The sequence below is a fragment of the Crassostrea angulata genome, chromosome 9, assembly GCF_025612915.1.
Source record: "Crassostrea angulata isolate pt1a10 chromosome 9, ASM2561291v2, whole genome shotgun sequence".
In the NCBI taxonomy this organism is placed as follows: domain Eukaryota; kingdom Metazoa; phylum Mollusca; class Bivalvia; order Ostreida; family Ostreidae; genus Magallana; species Magallana angulata.
Genome location: NC_069119.1, coordinates 19,218,351 through 19,239,626, shown reverse-complemented (window position 1 = coordinate 19,239,626; position 21,276 = coordinate 19,218,351). Strand labels below are relative to the sequence as shown.

The window sequence follows — 21,276 nt, the reverse complement described above, 5'->3', positions numbered from 1 at the left end:
ACAATGGCATTGCCATACCCTACAATACACTATTCTTATCTGGATTTTTGTCTTTGAGGTTGTAAATCATAATATCTTCTATGGTTTAAACTTTATCATAACCTATATTTTGACATGTCGATTATTTCATTGAGTTTCGTTTCATAGCTAAAACATTTAGATTAAACAGATCTTTCTTCGCAGGCCGATTTTTACACAGATGGGGCGAATACACTTCGGGTTAAAATTGTTCGGGGGGAAATACATACAGGGCAAACAAAACCACTTAGATTCGCAAAGCCAACAGTGTTATTTCTAATTTAATGGTTTATACTGTGTGGGGTTAATTCATCAATGTTAATTTAACCATTTTATAACCACTATATAAGAGCTATTAAGACATTTATTTGTAGGAAAGAGCATGTACGAATGATCTTTATTTGGAACAGTTTGATGTTGCTAGGATACAGGTTTCAGATCCATGATTTGATTGGTTAATTTAGATATTGAATCTCGAATTTCGAATCTCGAATCTCGTATTTCGAATCTCGTATTTCGAATCTCGAATCTCGAATGATTCGGCTTTCGTAATCATGGCTGTTATTTCAGCCTTCAAATTCACAAAAATCTCATTTTTGTAAAACTAATTTTAGCACAAAACATATCAAGAGGCCCACATGCCTTAACGATCACATAGTACCAAACTCTAACATCTTCCCCTACACCACTAATCCCGGGTCAGACAAAAATCGTTCTCTAGAATAAAGAAAAGTGGTAGAATCCCATCTAACTTTCCTTCTACGACAACAATTTGAAAAGAACAGAAAGCAGCTTTCCCAATCAAAACTTTTGCCTCGAGACTATCATGATATCATAACTTAAATAGACGTTTTAGAGCCATTTTTACAAGACCTTGGACTTTCGGTAAGATGTAACTATCTCTTTCTTGCATCAAAAAAAGTTAAAAATGACGCTGGTTTCATGTACAATATACATTGTACACAGTTTGTGTAGTCTTATCTCAAAAGCCAGACAAATCTGGTTGATTTCAAAGAGCAATAGCTGAGTGGCCAGCAATGAAATAGACAAGCCAAAGTCACATTGCTGTTGAACATAACTTTCCAAAGTCCAAGCTCTTATTAAACTGGTCCTAAATGTGTTATTTACCTTTAATTCATATTTAACAAGACAAATGAAAACAAATTTTTAAACAAAAATACTGTATGACCATACCCCAAACCCATCCATGTACACATATAGCTAGAGTCTCTGCCGTACATGTAGATGTTATTAAGAAAGCAGTTTTAATGTACATTGTATTTCTAAATACATTTAAATTTAAGTCCGTTTTTATTCAGTGTCAGTAGAAATAAAGAAATAATAAAGCAAGGTTTTGTTTTTTTAATTTTCGCTATATTACTACTTTTGTTCCTAACATAGAATCGGAACCCCCTACCCAGAAGAAACACGGAATTTACAACTTCGGTGCAAGGCTTTACTGTCTTTCAAAAATGCAGTCAATTTTTTCTGATCACAATTTGTCCGTTATCTGTCGTTGTCGTCGTTGTTGTAAACTTTTCACATTTTCATCTTCTTCTCAAGAACCACTTGACAGATTTCAACCACATTTGGTACAAAGCACCACTAGGTGAAGGGGATTCAAGTTTGTTCAAATAAAGGGCCACGCCCTCTTTAAAGGGGAGATAATTGAGAATTATTGAAAATTTGTTGGTATTTTTCAAAAATCTTCTTCTCAAAAACTTTTCAGCCTGAAAAGCTTAAACCTGTGTGGAGGCATCCTCAGGTAGTGTAGATTCACGTTTGTTCAAATCACTGTCCCCGAGGGTAAGGAGGGGCCACAATTTGAGGATCAAATTTTACATAGGAATATATAGAGAAAATCTTTAAAAATCTTCTTCTCAAAAACTATCATGCCAGGAAAACTCAAATTAATATGGAAGCATTCTCAGGTCGTGTAGATTCAAGTTTGTTCAAATCATAGTCCCTGGTGGTATGGTGGGGCCACAATTGGAGGATCAAGTTTTACATAGGAATATATAGAGAAAAACTTTAAAAATCTTCTTCTCAAAACTATTAGGCCAGGAAAGCTCACATTTGAGTAGAAGCATCCCCAGATCGTAAAGATTCAAGTTTGTTTAAATAATAGTCCAGGGGTAGGGTGAGGCCACAATGGGGGATGGATTTTTACAGAGAAATATATAGAAAAATTATTTAAAATCTTTTTTTTTTAAAACTATTTGGCCAGAAAAGCTTAAACTTGTGTAGAGGTATCCTCGGGTGGTGTAAATTCAAGTTTGCAAAATCACAGTTCCTAGTTGTAGGGTGGGGCCGTGATGGCGGTTTGAATTTTACATAGGAATATATAGAGAAAATCTTTAAAAATATTCTGGGAACGTTTTCGGTCCAAAAATCAGTACTTAGTGTGAAAACACAGGTTATGCAGATTTAAGTTTGATGAAACCATGATTCCTTAGAGAAAAATGGGGCCACGAAATGGGGGGGGGGGTATATAGGAATTATTGCAGAAGACGTTATTGCTTTCCTAATTATGCAGCTACTTTCAATTTCGTATCAGAAGAACTACTTGATAAATTTAATTGTGGCAGTATTTGTCCACCTTTTGGTCTTATGTACATTTATGGAAAAAGTCATGAAATTAAAAATTTATGTTCCTCTTATCCCTAATATGCATCATACCGTGTAGAAAAGAGTTAATCTTAGAAATTGATGAAAATACCCCTTTTTCAAACAGATAAAAATACATACAATTTATGACTTCGTTTGTTTATTCCAAAATCCAAATTGATCATCATTAAACAAAAATGAGTGCTAGACATATTTAGTAGAGGAAAAATTTGAAGAAAAGCAATTTTACGACATTAAAAAATTATTGTCAAACTTTCAGAGGGATTTGATTAACACAAAAAACACCAATTGATTAGACTATTTGCAATTGTTGACTGTAGTACAACTGAATCACTAATCTATTGTTCAGTTGAATATATGGGTTTGTTAATTATATATAAGAAAAACAAAGAATATCAATTAAACAATCGTGATCATGTTGGTGTAACCAAGAATATTGACCCTGGTTGAAAATTGACCCGGGATAAATTATATCATTGGTGGTTAACAACCTGACCACTAATGCAACATTATATCATTAGTGGACGGTGCATCATTAGAGGTTGCTACATAACACGTTTTCAGTCTAATGAAAAATTAAATGATTGAAATCGAAGTAATCAACCTTTGAAATGTTAAATCACCCAAGTCGGCAAATATACAGGACAGTATAAAAGAGTTATAGTTTTGAAACTGAAACTTTTAAGTACATACATGTACAGTTAGACCCTGAAAAGTAAGTTACACTTCTGTTTAAAGAAGTCATAAATTGTGTGTATTATGTCTGTATGCGACTATTTCATCTCAAGTAAAACGGCAAAATGTCAAGGACAATGTCAGAATGGTGTATATTACAATAAAGGACTAATATATATGATCAAACACCTGCCCCCCCCCCCCAATTTTAACCAATTCTTATGTAGTATCGTATCAAAATCAAATCTTTATCTAACATTATACAGAGGTTGTCTAACATATAAGACTCAACATTAGTCACCATTGTCCATGACATGACCATCTATGACATCACTTAAGTAGGTTTTGTTTGCAAGTGCAAATGTCGTCATTTTTGTTGTTGATATTTTGCCTTTGTAAGTATAGAGAGCAGGTATACTCAAGTACGATATTAAAATTCGACACTATATATTTGCCCAGCTACACAATGCGTATAAAGAAACTATTAACCTTAGTCTGTACAATGTTAACTCTTGGTAAAAAAGCGTAGTCTATTTTAGTAAGAAAATAAACATTTCACTCTCTATATGTAAAAAGTACTAAACCACATGTTTTTAAATAACAAGTTTTAAATAACAAGTTAAGAAATATTTAAGAAAACATTTTTTTTAAATTCTGGACATTAAAACGTGATGAGGGCTTAAGCTCTGGAAAACTTGATACTTATTTTGTGTATAAAGAACATTTTACAATGGAATCATATATGTTTATCCAATCTCATAAAATAAGAAAAACACTTTGTAGATTCAGAATGAGTGCACACGACTTAAGAGTTGAAAGAGGTAGATATAATTTAATTTCTGTAACTTTATGTACAAATTTAGAGCGTTTACTTTTTAAAATGATATAATTAGTCTGTTAAATATTTAAACGTAACATCAAGCTGATTAGTACGTTTATGACGTTGGTGCATTGTGACGGGTCTTGTGCGGTGCAAACCAGGTTATCCAAATTAACTAAATTTTTCTATCAAATCGAATGCCGCGTTACAACCAGAATTAAATTATATCATATCATATCATTAAAGGTTGCAAATCCACCTACTTATGCAATTGAAAATGTGTGCAAATGTATATCGTTAGTGGTCAAGGTAGTACTTATTTCACATTTTTTTGCAATATCATTAGAGGTTACGATTTTTGACCGCTAAAGATAAATCTGAAATTATATCATTAGCGGACGGTTAGGTTGTTCGTTAATGATAAGATTATATCATGAGTGGTCAACATCCTGACCACTAATGCAACATTATATGATATCATTAGTAGGCGGTGTATCATTAGAGGTTGCTACAATGGTACTTGAGCAAGCCTGTGCTCGATGTCTCCAAGTCAAAAAAACATCGGAAAACACCCACATTTGCTACATAACATCAATTTATCAAAAAAAGGCAATCTTCATGACGTCATTTCTACATTTTATGTCCCTGTGGTGATAACATTTTTCACCTTTTTAGGGTCTTCCTTCTTCAGCGGAAGACCCTACTATTATTCTATTGTTTCTTTTTCACTTTTCTTATTATTAGGGTCTTCCGTCTTCAGCGGAAGACCCTTCTATTATTGTAATGTTTCTTTTTCACTTTTTTTTTCTTTACAATTTTTGTGCAGAAGATTTCTCGGAGATGCGTGGTCTGATTTTTGTCAAATTTTCAGCATTCATCTAATATCATCTAAAGCTTATATACATTTTTTTATTTTGTTAAAATCACTTTCGGTTCGGACTTATCCGCCATTTTGTAATTTTTAAAAAAACTCTTGTCCACGTATCTCCTCAAAAACGAGCAAAGATAGAAAGCTGAAATTTTTAGGAATGATAGAGGACATTAACGTCTAGCATCGCGAGGAAAATCATTTTCCGGAAATTCCGAGTACGGAAGCTAGCTGGGGTCAAAATATAGGACACGTTTTTGACGAAAACGTCTTGTCCACGCATCTCCTCAAAAACGTCCAAAGATAGAAAGCTGAAATTTTCAGGAATGATAGAGGACATGATCGTCTAGCCTCACGAGGAAAATCATTGTCTGGAAATTCCGAGTACGGAAGCTAGCCGGGGTCAAGATATAAAACACACTTTCGATGAGTTTTCATTGTCCACACATCTATTTTAAAGCGAGAAAAGATAGAAAGCTGAAAATTTCAGGAATGATAGAGGACATAATAGTCTAACATCACGAGAAAAACCATTGTCTGGAAATTCCGAGTAGGGAAGCTAAATTTTAAAACTCATATTAGATGTGTTATAATGACCTCAGACTAATTTTAAAACATAATATCTAAGTTGCACTTTAATTCTGCGTCTAATAAAATCTTTTTCAAATTGTTGGGATGAATTTTAATTTTTTTGAAAATTTTAGATTTAATTAAATCGTAATAAAATGACCTCAGACTAATTTTAAAACATAATATTTAAGTTGCGCTTACAATTTTGTGTCCAATGAAATCTTTCTCGAATTGATTGAATGAAATTTAATGTTTTTAAAAATTTAAAATTTAAGTAAATCGTGTTAAAATGATCTCAGACTAATTTTAAAACATAATATCCAAGTTACGTTTACAATTCTGCGTCTGATGACATCTTTTTCGAATTGATTGGATAAATTCTAAATTTTTAAAAAAAATTAAATTTAATTAAATCTTAATAAATTGACCTCAGACTAATTTTTAAATGTAATATTGAAGTTGTGCTTACAATTCTGCCTCTAATGACATCTTTCTCGAATTGATTGGATGATTTTTAAATTTTTTGAAAATTTTAAATTTACTTAAATCGTGTTTAAATGACCTCAGACTAATTTCAAAATGTAATATTTAGGTTACGCTTACAATTCTGAGTGTGATGACATCTTTCTCGAATTGATTGGATGAATTTTAAATTTTTAAAACATTTTAAACTCATTTAAATTGCATTAAAATGACCTCACACTTATTTTAAAACATGGTATCTAAGTTGCGCTTAGAATTTCGCGTCTAATGACATTTTTGTCGAAATGATTGGATGATTTTTAAATTTTTCAAAAATTTTAATTTCATTTCAATCGCGTTAAAATGACCTCAGACTAATTTTAAAACATAATATCTAAGTTGCGCTTTAAATTCTGCGTCTAATAAAATCTTTTTCAAATTGTTGGGATGAATTTTAATTTTTTTGAAAATTTTAAATTTAATTAAATCGTAATAAAATGACATCAGAATAATTTTTAAACTTGATATCGAAGTTGTGCTTAGAATTCTGTGTCTAATGACATCTTTCTCGAAATGATTGGATGAAGTTTAGATTTTTCAAAAATTTTAAACTCATTTAGATCGGTTAAAATGACCTCAGATAAATTCCAAAACATGATATCTAAGTTGCGCTTACAATTCTGCGTCTAAATACATCTTTGTTGAATTGATTGGATGATTTTTAAATTTTTTGAAAATTTTGAATTTAAGTAAATCGTGTTAAAATGACCTTAGACTAATTTCAAAACAATATTCAGGTGACGCTTACAATTCTGCGTCTGGTGACATCTTTGTCGAATTGATTGGATGAATTTAAAATTTATAAATTTTTTTAAACCCATTTAAATCGCGTTAAAATGACCTCATACTAATTTTAAAACATAATATCTAAGTTGCGCTTTAAATTCTGCGTCTAATGACATCTTTTTCGAAATGATTGAATGATTTTAAAATTTTAAAATAAAATTAAATTTAATTAAATCGTGTTAAATGACATCAGAATGATTTTTAAACATGATATCTAAGTTGCGCTTACAATTCTGCGTGTAATGACATCTTTGTCGAACTGATTGGATGATTTTTAAATTTTAGGAGAATTTTAAATTTAATTAAATCGTGTTTAAATGACATCAGACTAGTTCTTTAACATAATATCTAATTCTTTTTATTCTTTTTTTCTTACAAATTTTGTGCAGGCGATTTCTTGAAGACGGCTCATTCGATTTTCTTCAAATTTGAAGGGTTGATGTGTCGGCATCTGAAGTTTGTACCGCCGTTTCAATTTTTTGATAATCACTTCCGGTCGGAAGTTATCGTCCGTTTACGATTTTTAAAAGTCAATTTTGTCGGCTAGAGATCCAAAAAACGAATAAAAATATAGGGCTGAAATTTTCAGTGAAGATAAACATTAATTTTACCTGTTGCAACATGGTCATAAAAACGTCCGCCGTCACTTCCGGTTGTTACCGGAAGGAAAGATTAAAAATAGATTTTTTCAGCTTTTTCCTTTTTATATATTTTTCTAACGGGTTGATAAAGACTCTTTTACTGATTCAGAATATGTAATTCGTTTTAAAATCGATTGATGCGCTCCCAAGATATTGAGCATCAAAGTCCTGAAGCGAGAGTCCGATTAGCTCAGTCGTTCGAGTTGTGGACATGTGCACAGGCGACCCAAGTTCAAGCCCCGGGTGCCGAAATTTTTTTCCTATTTTTTTGCGTTGATTAACAATTTAGTCTTAAAAGTGAAGGATTTTATCTCATTTACTTAAAAATCGGACGGAAGACCCACTCGTTGCTCGCAACGAGAACGATCAAGTTGTCAATATGATTCTAATTATTATCCACCTTATTTTAAAAACTTTTCATAAAACTAAAATTTTTGGGGCAAAAAATGCATAATACCTCACATTGTCATTAAATTAATCAGTTTTGTAGATAAGTGGAATATAATTAAATTTCTAAATCAATGTTGCCTCAAGCTAATTTGTAGAATCTTGAAGTTTTTTACATTGACTATCAAGTTTAGAAGAAAAGAAAATTACGTGTAGAAGATGATGCTTTAACAAATCGGATACAGGAATTTTATTGAGATTTTATGGACTTTTTCTATTGGGAATCAAAACTTCACATCGGATTTTAAAATCCTTAGAAAGTTTTACTTCAATGTAATCGGAGTTAAAATTTCTATAGGAAGTAATTTTATTCCACAGAAAATTTTAAATATAATGAAGGAAAATTTAAATTTCCTCTAGCAATTTAATTTTTTAAAGGTAAATATCGCATCTAACAGGTAAAATACATCAAAATCAAAAATTGTTATAAAGTCGTTAAGCAATGGCCTATCTTTTATTAATACATGCACTTTGGACGAGTACAAAATTGACACCTTGGCACTAAACAACAATTATGTTAATAATTGTATTCATGTGTTGAATGCTATAATTTTATTTGCTTATTTATTGTATTTTTCATGTTTATGTTGGATTAGATAAGTTGCATTTCTTTCCCAGGCCTTGTAGTGGTCGTTGGCCATATTATGTAATTTCCCTGCGGTGGTCACTGTCCATGTCTATTTTTAGCCCAAATTCTTAGTCTAAAAACCTCCCAGTGACCTATCATGTAATTGATAAAAATCCAATGGTGAAATTCTCCCCAAATTTAATTTAATAGCCAATCAAATTAAGCGATACGGTAACGTGGTTTGATGCGGTCAGTATCTGACCGGTGAGATTAGGGTCATTCTGTCTTCATCTCTGATAGTGTTAGCACGAGTAATTTATTTTTGAGGTGCCATCTTTTTGCTGGTTTTGTATATATTGTATATAATTTTGAGCAAAATATTGTTTTTCTGTATTTTAAGGGGATCAGCATATTGATAAGTTATTTAACATTTTGTGTGAACAGCTTTGGTCTGATCCCCTACTATGTTGTTTATATTTTTCTTTACTTTCGTCATTTTTAATAAATGACATATTTCATCATGCACAAGTGTTGAGTTCATTTATCAGACAGCAAAAAATGAGCTGCGGTGGGGTTGTGCAGCATGAGAAAACATAAACACAATTATCCGGCATAGCGTTAGCTTCTTATATGTCAGAGAGAGACGACCACTGTTATAAGATTAGGTAACTTAAGTCAGCTGAGTATTTGTCTGAGAAAATATCAAAATTATGTCCAAACTGACAATCGATTTGTCCTTAAAAATCATGTTTTTCCGTCTGAACAAAAACATTAACACGTAAATACAAATAGATTCACAAAAACAAACTATGTTTAAAAGGTTTAGCATAATGGAGATAGCACCAAACCATAGCACATCTAGTGACCATTATGGCGTCAAATTTAGACACTTTAAAATGTTATCATAGAAAGGATGTTTTTGCTTTTCCATAGGTTCATTTACCATAAGAAAATATTTGCAAATGTAAATAAATGTCCAAGACATCAAATAAACATTCATTTGACTTTTGTTTTTGTTTTTGTTCTGATAACGCTATATCTGTGAATCATTCATTTTATGTATTTTTTATCATCTCCTGTCATTTTATTTAGCCGCTGAAGTTAAATAAAACTTACATTGACGAGGCCGAGTACAGCTCGAGTTCGCATGACTTTGCGCATCTTGTTATTTTCATCCAACCGTAGGTGCAAAGTTATAACTTTCTCTCGTTCTGTGAATTATTATCAGATGGAACATTTATTAGTTGAGAAATGGTAATTTTATAATTTTCATTCGGTAAAACGCTAATAAAAATGGTGTTACTTGTCATCGTTTCCTGGTGTTGTAATCTTTGTATTAAGCTAATGAGAAAAATATGATTCGCTCATTTATTCGAGGCGGCGATGGATTTTTCATATAAGAATTTATTGATAAGAAATTAAGAGAAACACATAAGCGTTTAAAAAGCCATCATAAACTGCAATATGCAAATATTTGGCGGGAAATCGTTTTTTGTATTAACTCTAGACCAAACAATGAGGTAAACATTTTTCTGAATTTCATTATTTGGCCACTCTTTACACTTTTTTCATATATTACACCAGAAAAAAAGAAATTTATTGTGCAGAAATACCAAATACACTAGGAAAGTTAAAATTTAGCGCTTTTCAACAAATTTTTGAAGGGTCCCATATCAAATATATATATAACTTTCTAGATGACCCCAAGGAAATCTGGGAAGTAAATTTTTGTTTATTTAGAAAAAAAATATGATAATTGATATTGAAGAAAACTACATATAAGAAATTTCATCAAAATATCTAGGGTATAAATAATAAAACTCGGTCTCGTTAAGTCAAGTATAAATACTAAACTTCAGTTTGAAATATTGAGGCATCTTTTGGTCACGTGAGTTCGGAGGTCACTTACAGTCTTATCCAATTCGTTTTTTTACTAGTCTGTTTGTGGGGTCATACAAAAGTAATTTCATCATTCAGAATTATTTGTCAAATCAGAATTTACCTTTTGTTATTAATAATAATATGAAGAAATCATATTTTGAAGTTTCTGTACACTTATCGTGGAAACACTTAAGATATGCGTTTCTATATAAACCTTTTTTTCCCTTGAAAATAGACATTTGTTCTTTTTAAATTTATTCTATTCTGGATACCCCAACCTGTTGCACAATACTCATTATATACTCTCAAATAAGCATTAAAATGCCATTTTTACATCTCTACTCTCTGTTACCATGGTAACTGTACTACATAGCAACAAATAAATGGTGTAAGGCTCAAAGTCTTTCAAATTGTAAAGTATGAAGATAATCCATGAATATGCGTCTCCACCGTATTTTAATTCTTACATAGAATTGATCTTAAAGGAATATAAAAATTTAAGATTCAGACCATGCGCTAATACAATACTGTCCTACTATATCGTACGTTTTTTCTTAACTGTCGTTTATTTCGTAAATAAAAAATGCGTTGCTAATTGTTTTTTATATTTATTCAGATATGCCTCCGATAAGCACAATTCCTTCCGTAAACGTATCTTTGGAATATTCGGACACACCAGGTATTAAACCAGTGGAACCTGTGTTTAAGTGTCTGTTTGATGAACCCGATGGTGGTCCATTCTGGTACGATACCTACTGGTATATCAATACAGACCTTGTCAAAGTAGTAGAGTCTCAGCTTTCTATGAGCAACCAAAGCTGGCTGTACCCCAAAGACTGGGTGGACATGTATAATTTGAACATGGTGGTAAGACACTTTTATATTTACAATTTTTGGTAGTGCAATTACATAATATTGAAAATCTGTCAATTTAAAACTATTGTGCTACATGTTTAAATGGAAAATGACTGAATACGAAGGCACATTGCAATCTTTACACTTGTCTTACTTCTTGTCCCGGATGTCTGTTAATTCAAAAATGTCAAAACGGGTTGGTGTGCTTTTTCCGATAGCGTCGCGTTCAAGTCTGTCAAGTCTGTCAGATACGTCAAGCATACACAATCCGCGCTCCTTAATCACCAACATTCTTATGGTTGGATCCAGCTTACTGCTGATCGGCTGCTGGTGCAATGCTGCAACCACTATTGAAATAAAAACACTATTGAAATAAATTATTTCAATAGTGGTTGGGGGTGTATCTCATTAGGAGAATCACTTTGCAACCACTATTAAAACACAACTACTATTGAAGTAATTGTTTCAATAGTGTTTGGGAATGTATTTTATTAGAAGAATCACTTTGCAACCACTAATGAAATACAACTAGTATTGAAGTAATTATTTCAATAGTAGTTGGGGATATATTATTATAAGAAGTACTTTACAGAAAAAATTGAAGTGCAACTACAATTAAATTCATTTTTTAAATCGTAGATGGGAATGGATTTCTTTATAAATATTACTTTGTAATCACTTTTGTAACAATTTGGAAAGAAGGAAGTTGTATATCATTTTTGCAAACTATTTTGAAATACAAGAAATCTAACGAACAATTTCAAATACACAATTAAGGTATTGAAGACTTGCATATTTCACAGTAGTAATAATCGAGACTATAAAATTAATGTACTTATGTTAGGATTTTCACTGTTGTGCAGAAATAACTAATCATCGAAGATCAACATATAGAATTGTTTGCATGTTTTTTTCTTTACCTTCTCTTTCAATAGATATATCATGTTCTATGGAAATTGTGAATCATTTGTACAAAAGTGAACATCTTGTTAATTCCATGAACTTCTATTCAAACCCCCTTTATATTAAAAAAATCATTTAATGCTATTATTAATATCACTATTCTGATAATTTTTTTCAATAGTGGTTGGGGATGTACTTCATTGTTATTGGGGATGTACTACATTCTTTCAATAGTGGTTGGTGATGCATTTTATTACGAACATTATTGAATTTAATTACTACAATAGTGGTTTGTTTTGAAGTTTATTATGAGAAATAATTTGCCACCACTATTGAAATACAAACACCATTAAGATATTTAATAATGTTTTTCATTATAATTATCTTAATTAAATTATATTATTTAAATGGTGGTTATGTGTGTATTTCATAAAACATTTCACATTTATGATAAATTATGGATGTATTTCATTATAATTTTCAATTCGTAAATAATTGTTAAATATTTTTTATAAATAAGTATTATTATATACTATTGAGATAAATTACTTCAATAAAGGTTTAGGATGTATTTTATAAATTAGAATCACTTAAATGTAGCAACCACTATTGAAATACAATCACTACTAGTATTAGAATGAATTATTTCAATAGTGGTGGGTATGCGTTTCATTATAATCACTATTGAAATAAAAAATTTCAGTAAGATGCATGTCATTTTTTACCGTCTTCCTTGGAAGACGGTATAAAGAGTTGAAATAATTTACAGTCTCCGGGTTGTGCACTTCCTTTCCTTTGTGATTGGTTGAAAATACATGATGTGAAAATTTACATTTATTTCATTGGTTAAGATACTGTTCCGCGCAAGTGAGATAATTATCTGGTGATCTTTTTCACGTACGACTTAACAAATTTCATAGATTTTAAATCTTAAAAAGTGGGAAAACGATGAAGCAATACAAATTGCTATGGATGAAATTCAGCCTTTGGTATATAGTTTCAACTAGTCGAAAGTAACATTCTGTAATATCTATTGAAATTATTTGTTTTTCTTTTAGCATTGTATTTATACAAAACTTTTTAAAAAAAATTGATGCGGTATGCCTAATATTGGTAAAGTTATTTGCACCTTAGATAGATAAATGCAGTGGAATTACTTTGATTTTATCAAAATAATAGGAGTCTACGACCATATCTAAGATCTCCTTCACCCAATAGTTAATCTCAACTTACAAGCTCGGGTACGCAGTTCTTAATTTTAGACACGCAGGCTTAAACGACACATGACACAAAAATGTTAGGATAAATACACTCGCCGTGCTATACAGAGGAAGGTGACATTAAACTGTTTTTGATAATATATTGTTGTTAAGGGTTTGTTTTCAAGACGTTAAGTTTTTAAAAAAAGCTAAACTTGTATGCCTATTATTCCGTCAGCTGCGTATAACACTTTCGGTTCCAGATGACAGGTGGTATTCGAAACATGATCATATAAAGGTAAATATAAGAATATCATAATTAAAAAGGAATTTATTCATCTAATCAGACATACTTCTGGTAATAAGAAATCCCCCTACCGGAAAAGAAATTGTTACACACAGACGGAATAATAGACATAAAACTGAAATGCATCCAAATCACTATTGAAATACTTTATTTCAATAGTGGTTGTAAGTAAACGCATCCTTAACCACTATGGAACTAATTTTAATCAATAGTGGTTGTAATTAAAAAGTGGGTACAAAGTATTCTTATTAAGAATACATTCTCAACCACTATTGAAATAATTTATCTCATTAGTGATATTCATAATAATATTTTTCTATAAATAATATTGAACAATAATTTGTAGATTAAAACTTATAATGAAATACATCCACGACCTATATTAAAATATTTTATCACAAATATGATATGTATAATGAAATTTATTCCAAATTATTATTTAAAAAGTTATTGTTTGATTTCAACTGCAGCTGCACAGTGATTCATATGATGAAATACATCTAGAACCGCCATTAAAACAACAATTTCCATGAAAGCTTATTAAACTGAAATACTATATAAAATATTTTAATGGTGTTTGTGTTTTAATAGTGATTGCAAATTAGTTCTTGAAATAAACTTCATAACCAACCACTACTGAAGTAATTTTTTTTCAATAGTGGCCGTAACAAAATTCATCATTAAATACTATTGAAATAGTATATTTCAATAGTCGTCGAAATGAAGTACATCCCCAACCAAACTGAAATTATATATTTCAATAGTGGTCGAAATGAAGTACATCCCCAACCACAATTGAAATAATATATTTCAATAGTGGTCGTAAGGAAGTACGTCCCTAGCCACAATTGAAATAATTTATCTCAATAGGGATATTTATAACAATATTCCTCAATAAATAATGATTTCATATACAGGGGTTTTAATAAAAGTTTTGGCAATTGACAAGGTGTTCATTCTTGTATAAATAATTTACAATATTCATAGAACATGATATGTGAAAAGAAAGAGAAAGGTCAAGAAAAAATTATATATGTTAATCTGCGAAAAATGATTATTATTATAGTGAAAATCCTAACATAAGTAGACTTCATAGTCTCGACTTTTATTACCGTATAAATATACAAGTTTGTAAAACCTTATTTTGTATTTAAAATTGTTCGTTAGATAAAGTGTTTTGAAAAAAAGATGATATATCAATAATGATATACCACTTCTTTCTTTCCAAATGTGTTGCAAATATTAAAGTGATTTACAAAGTAAATGTTATAATTCATAACCAACGACGATTGAAAAATGATTTTATTAGTAGTTGTAACAGTGCGATCTAAATTATGCACGGACAAAACGACAACATATCAGATAAGAAAAATCACAAGGTTACTCGTTACTGGCAGAATTTCGGTAGTTTTTGATAGTGTATACTTGTGATGAAACATACATACGTAACATATACATGAAGCTATAGCTTTACGAAAGAAATTTCGGGTAGATTATATATAGCTTCAGTGCATAGGATACTAGATGAAAATTTTTAATTTAGACGCATGAAAAATACGTCAGATTAACATAATTTCATACCACATTCTGTGCAAATAATTCCATTTCAAAACGTCCTGTTCAGTTAACGACGGTTAATAGTTTAGGTACCTGTAGAGTGCAAAACGAAATAGAAACAAAACAAAATGAAACGAATATCTGCCGAATTGAAACGAAGTCTACCATTTCGAAACGAAACTGATCGAAATGAAATAAAATCGAAACAAAACAAAACGAAACGAAGCCTACAAAAAAAAATCAAAAAAAAATAAAAATAAAGCAAAATGAAATCAACGTTAATTGATAATACTAACACGATTTTAATTAAAATATGTTACATGTATACTAAGGATGTCAATTTTACTCGGTTGGCTTAGTCGATAAATCGGAGGCTTTAGTCGAGCGATAGTCGAGTACTCAATGATTTATTTGAAAATGGGTGTCCTTTTCAAATCAAATAATGTTACTGTCATATACACCCTAACTTAAAATAAAAACATTGAAAGCTTATAATAATACATGTATGCACTAAATGTATTAGATTTAATATAAATTGAAAAGTATTTTATTCAAATATCCGTCAGAAATTGTCCTGGCTTTTCCTTTGTTTTTCTTGTGATGCTTACACAAAAGTGAGCTCCATATCACCCTAATAGGCAAGTTAGGCAATGTTAATTTATTAATTGTCAGTGTCTAATTAATAATCAAAGATTAATGATTATAAAAACAAACGCCTTGACAAAATCATTGATGATAAATTTTTGATTATGCAACATCTAAACCAAAAAATAACTGATTAGAAAGTACACCAGGCACAGTGATGGAAAAGAGTTTTAACTTTCGAATCAAACATGTCGAGAAAAAAAATGTTTTGTTTTGGATTTTTTTTTTACAATCGTAGCCAAAAAAACTACCGCATTAAGTAACAAGAGGCCCCTAGGTCACATCGCTCACCTGAACAGCAGTTCCTTGTAACATTCTATTTCGTAGCATATGCTTTTTCTATTTTAAACATTGAACCCCCCTTCTGGGGCCCCAGTAGTATATTGTTTCGAGGTTTATGGTTGGCTTTAACAACATAAATAGTAACATAGAAATGAAAATGTGTAGCACTGCGGCGGGACCGCACGTACACAGCTTGAAAAACTGAACGTAGAAGAGTTCCACATCAAGAGGAATAACTCTCAGACTGTACAGAACAACATCAAGAAAGATAACTCTTGGTTCCACTACATTAGAGTTTACACAATTTGAGGATCCTTGCATAGTAATCTCACAAACTGTAGCATTATAGTTCTTGAGAAAACTTTTTTAAAACATTTTCAATACACCTTTCTATGTTAAACTTTGAACCCCTCTTGGAGCCCCAGTATTAGTCCAGTGTCAAAGCTTTATTTATGTACATTTATCTACATTATTAAAGGATGCTTGCATAGTAAACTCACAAGCAGAAGCATTATAGTTCCCTAGAAAAAGATTTTTAATCATTTTCCCTCTATATTTCTATGCTAAACTTTGAACACCTCTTGGGGCCCCAGTATTTTTATAATTTTTATAATTTCGAATCTACGCTATTTAAGGATGCTTACGTAGTTATCTGACAAATTGAAGAATTGTAGTTCCCGAGAAGAAGATTTTTAAACATTTTCCATATATACTTCTACATTTAACTTTTAACCCATCTTGGGTCCCCAGTATTAGTCGAGGGTTCATTATTTTAAAACTATCGACCTACATTATCCAAGGGTGTATGCATGATAGTAATCTCACAAATTGAAGCATTGGAGTTCTCGTGAAGATTTTTTAACATGTTACCATTATATTTCTTTAATAAACTTTGACCCCCTCTTGGGGCCCCAGTATTGGTCCGGAGGTCACTATTTTACCAATTAAGAATCTACATTAGCCAGGGATGCATGCATAATAATTCCACAAACTATAACATTGTAGTTCTTGGGAAGAAAAATTTTAAACGTTCCCTTTATATTTTTTAAAATGTTTAAATTTTGAACCCCTCTTGGTGCCCCATTATTTGTCCGGGAGTCACAATTTTAACAAATTAGAATCTACATTATTTAAGGATGTACATGTATGCATAGTAATATCCCAAACAGTTGCATTATAGTTCTTGAGAAGATTTTAAAACATTTTCCTATATATTTAAAATTTAAACCCCTCCTGGGGCCCCACTTTTTTCCGGGGGTCACGATTTTTTACAATTTAGAATCTTCACTATATATACAACCTTTTGTGTAAATATTGGCATTTTTGATGCAGTAGTTCGTGAGAAGAAAATGTTTAAACATTTTTTATATGTAGTTCTATGTTAAACTTTGAACCTACTTGGGCTCCAGTTTTGGTCCGAGGGTCACGATTTCTACAATTTAGAATCTTCACTAAACATATCAAAGGCCGGAACACCCACGAAGGCCTCGAGCTGACATTTTCTTTAATATAGGTATCATTAATTTTAATTTCTGTACCAATAGTCGTATATCAAATACTATCAGAATATAAATATTTTGTGTAACTAAATTCGTACATATTATAGTATGTATTGCCAAGAAGATAACATACAAATACACATAAAATATGGGTTCATCAACAAGAGTTCACAATAGCCCTCGCCATGCACCGGGACACATCCGTACTAGACCAGGGAGCCCGCGAGAGAGAGATCCCTGCACGCGCTGTCTGAGTTAGGTCGTACGTACAATAAGTCCATAAATACCACAATATGCAACTATATTTTTATATGCAATTTTTACATCACCATTTGATTGTATACTCAGTATATTTCCTTATAAAATACGTAGTGATGCATTTGTAATACAATGAATAATAACTCATCATGGTAACGAAAATTTCAAAGTTAAAAAATAAATTATCTTCTGCTTTAAACACTCTTTGAGCAAATTTTACGGGTTCATCATTTGTATACGAGGGCATTAATAGTGTTTCCCTAATTATAAAACATACTTTTATTTATTCAATTCAATTATTTATGGGATGGTTGTTTACAAATAAATCCACACCACGTGCGTTGATCTGCCGTATCTATAATGCTCAACCAAACTAGCTGAAATATTGCAACAATATCACAAGATAAATTTATCGCTTACATTTATTTTGGAGACCCTGCCCGATAACAAATAAATTTACATATAAATTTTTATTTTTATCGGGCACGGTATCCAAATAAAATGTAAGCGATAAACTAAAATAATATTTAGTGAATTTTTACACCTTATCGTATTCATCCGTCATTTCTTGATTAAACAACCTTATATACTTATTCAATGAGTTGTCAATAATCAGGGAGACACAGTTGGTTTTTTTGGTGCACAATTTAGTTGAATAAATGGAACAAAAGTCATGTAAACATTGTTCCTATGTGTTTCTATGTTTAACTTTGAACCCCGCCTGGGGCCCCGGTTTTGGTCCGGGGGGGGGGGGGGGTGTCACGATTTTACAATTTAGAATCTTCACTATACATACAACCTTTTGGGTTAATATTGGCATTTCTTGTGCAGTGGTTCACGATTTTTACAATTTAGAATCTTCACTATATATACAACCTTTTATGTAAAAATTGGTTTTCTGATGCAGTGGTTCTTAAGAAGAAGATTTTTAAAGACATGCACCCTATACTCACTGTTTCGCGATTATCCCCTTTAAAAAAGGGTTGTGCCCTTTATTTTCACAATTGATGATCCCCTTACCATAAGAATGCTTTGTACCAAATTTGGTTAAATTTGGTCCAGTGGTTTTTGAGAGGAAGTCGAAAATGTGAAAAGTTTACAGACGGACGGATAGACGGATGGACTGACGACAGACAACGGGTGATCAGAAAAGCTCACTTGAACCTTCGGTTCAGGTGAGCTAAAAATGAATAATATCTTAAAATTCCATTCACTTTATTACCACTTATCGACTAAGAAAATTTTACTCGATGATAGGTGTGACCGAGCGAAAGTCGAGTACTCGAATACTTGTTCACACCCCTAATGTATACATATATTTAGGTCTTTCCACCTTTCAGGTGAAAGACCTTTTGTATTTCTTATGTTTCTTCTTCTTTTCTTTTTTTCCAGGGAAAGCTTTTTTATTTTTAGAGATATTGAAAAAAATTCTCTTATGTAATTGACAATTAAAAGTTATGGTACATTGTACCACATAATCCTTTAAATGACTCCCAGAAGATACAAAGTTATCGCCCAAGTTTATGAAAAGCTTGTTATCGCTACTCCTCTTAAGCCATTAGAGGTAGAGACATGAAACCTTTACTAATATGTTAAGTTTCATTAGAGGCTCTATTGATTTATTCATACCGAAAGGGTCCGAGACCCTTTCTAGCAGATATTCCCCTGAAAGTTTTAACATTCAATAAAACACTTACAACTTTTTTACCAAACCTCGTAGAGACATTGGACCACTTGAAATTGAAACGTCTACCTTGGCCAATTAATATGATTTTAAAGTCATAAGTCAAGGTCATTTGAAAATCTGGGTATTGATGAGTTTTCATATTTTTTCTGGTTTATAAAGATATTGCATTTTTTTTCATGGATGTAGTAGAGCTTCTTAAGACATTTCAAAATAAAACCCTTCAGCCCCTACCTTTAAACAATTATATAGTTATTGCTCCTGTTGTATAAAATGCTTGTAATCGCTACGCCTCATAAACCTTAGAGGTAGATACTTGAAAGCTCCTTCCTTTTATTCATACCGAAAGGGTCCGAAATTTAATTCCCTTCTAGCAGGTATTGCCCCTGAAAGTTTCGCGCATTCATTAAACCCATTCACAACTTTTGACCAATAACCATTGATATATCCGCCTACCTGGGATGAAAGCGTCTACGTTGGCCCGTCACAATGACATAAAGGTCAAAGGTCAAGATCAAACCAAAGATACATTGAATTCATAATCTTTTGACACTTTTTTTAATGAAGTGACGCAGAGAAAATATTCTATTAATTAAATTGAAACAAAAATATTCTAAATAAACATGAAAAAATAATGAGATGGAAAGACCTTTGATTGTTCGAGAACTGTAAATAGTCTACTAGTTTTTCTCATTATTACGTTAAGATTTAAACTTTTTTCAGGTAAAATGTTCAGTACGAGGTCGATATTCTGAAATTAGTACTCCTGGTCATCACAATTATAGTGATGATTTCCTAGCCGGGTTGTTTGTAAGTATACTCACTAGTTACACACTGAGGATTCGATTTATACACGCATGCAGAAATCCAAAGCCTTACTTTTGCCAGAATTTAAACCACACTGTATTTTAACCGAGAGTGGATATTTTTTTCTGATAACATTTCATGAATAGTTAAAAGAGTTTCGTTAGAGTTAGTTTTGTGTCTCGGGAAATTAATTAACAACAACATATCCATCTTTAAAAGCAACATTTTTGAATCAAATAAAACGGTTTGGTATATTTGATATATTTTTTAATATAAAAACTAGATGAAATAAAACATATAAACCATATGAATATAAGGTTACTGTAGGACAATAGGTTTCTGTCAAATTCAGTCTGAATTTTTCATACACTGTTTTTCTTTTTTACATAATTGTTAGACTAACAATTGGAAAATAGAACATAAACTTAATTGTTGATCATATACAACTGTACATGACTTATTGTGCTTTCAGCCCTCCTCATTTTCATATGGTGTCAAAGAAGGAGAAACACTTAATTTGACAGTTACGGTCCCAGTGGGATGCTTTGGTGAAGACTTCCGAGAACTTTGTAAGGCTAGCATTTATATTCTTACCCCCACGTATCAATCTTCTGCAAGCTCATGTCAAAATTTTAGTAATCAGGGTGAAGTATCTTTCGACGAAAACGGATGTGGTATTCTAATTGAGAGCTCTACCTGGTGGGAGGAAAAGGTTCTCAAGGTTACGGGGAAAACGGACGGGCTCATCAATGTGAGGGATCGAGACGTGTTTATTAGGTTAGGTACTAGGACAACAAAGACTGCAGAAGATTTATCAGGTGTATGGAACAATTTAACCATGCCTGATATAAGGGTA

At 31.5% G+C, this 21,276-nt stretch overlaps 1 protein-coding gene across 1 annotated transcript in view; it reads left to right on the top strand.

The window, feature by feature from the left end:
* Window positions 1–21,276, top strand: part of LOC128162185 (von Willebrand factor D and EGF domain-containing protein-like) — a 59,551-nt gene that overhangs the window by 11,870 nt on the left and 26,405 nt on the right. Inside the window, exons 5-7 of the mRNA XM_052825371.1 lie at window positions 11,041–11,291; window positions 20,337–20,423; window positions 20,893–21,273. Coding sequence (XP_052681331.1) covers window positions 11,041–11,291; window positions 20,337–20,423; window positions 20,893–21,273 — 719 coding nt within the window. The remainder of the gene's footprint in view (window positions 1–11,040; window positions 11,292–20,336; window positions 20,424–20,892; window positions 21,274–21,276) is intronic.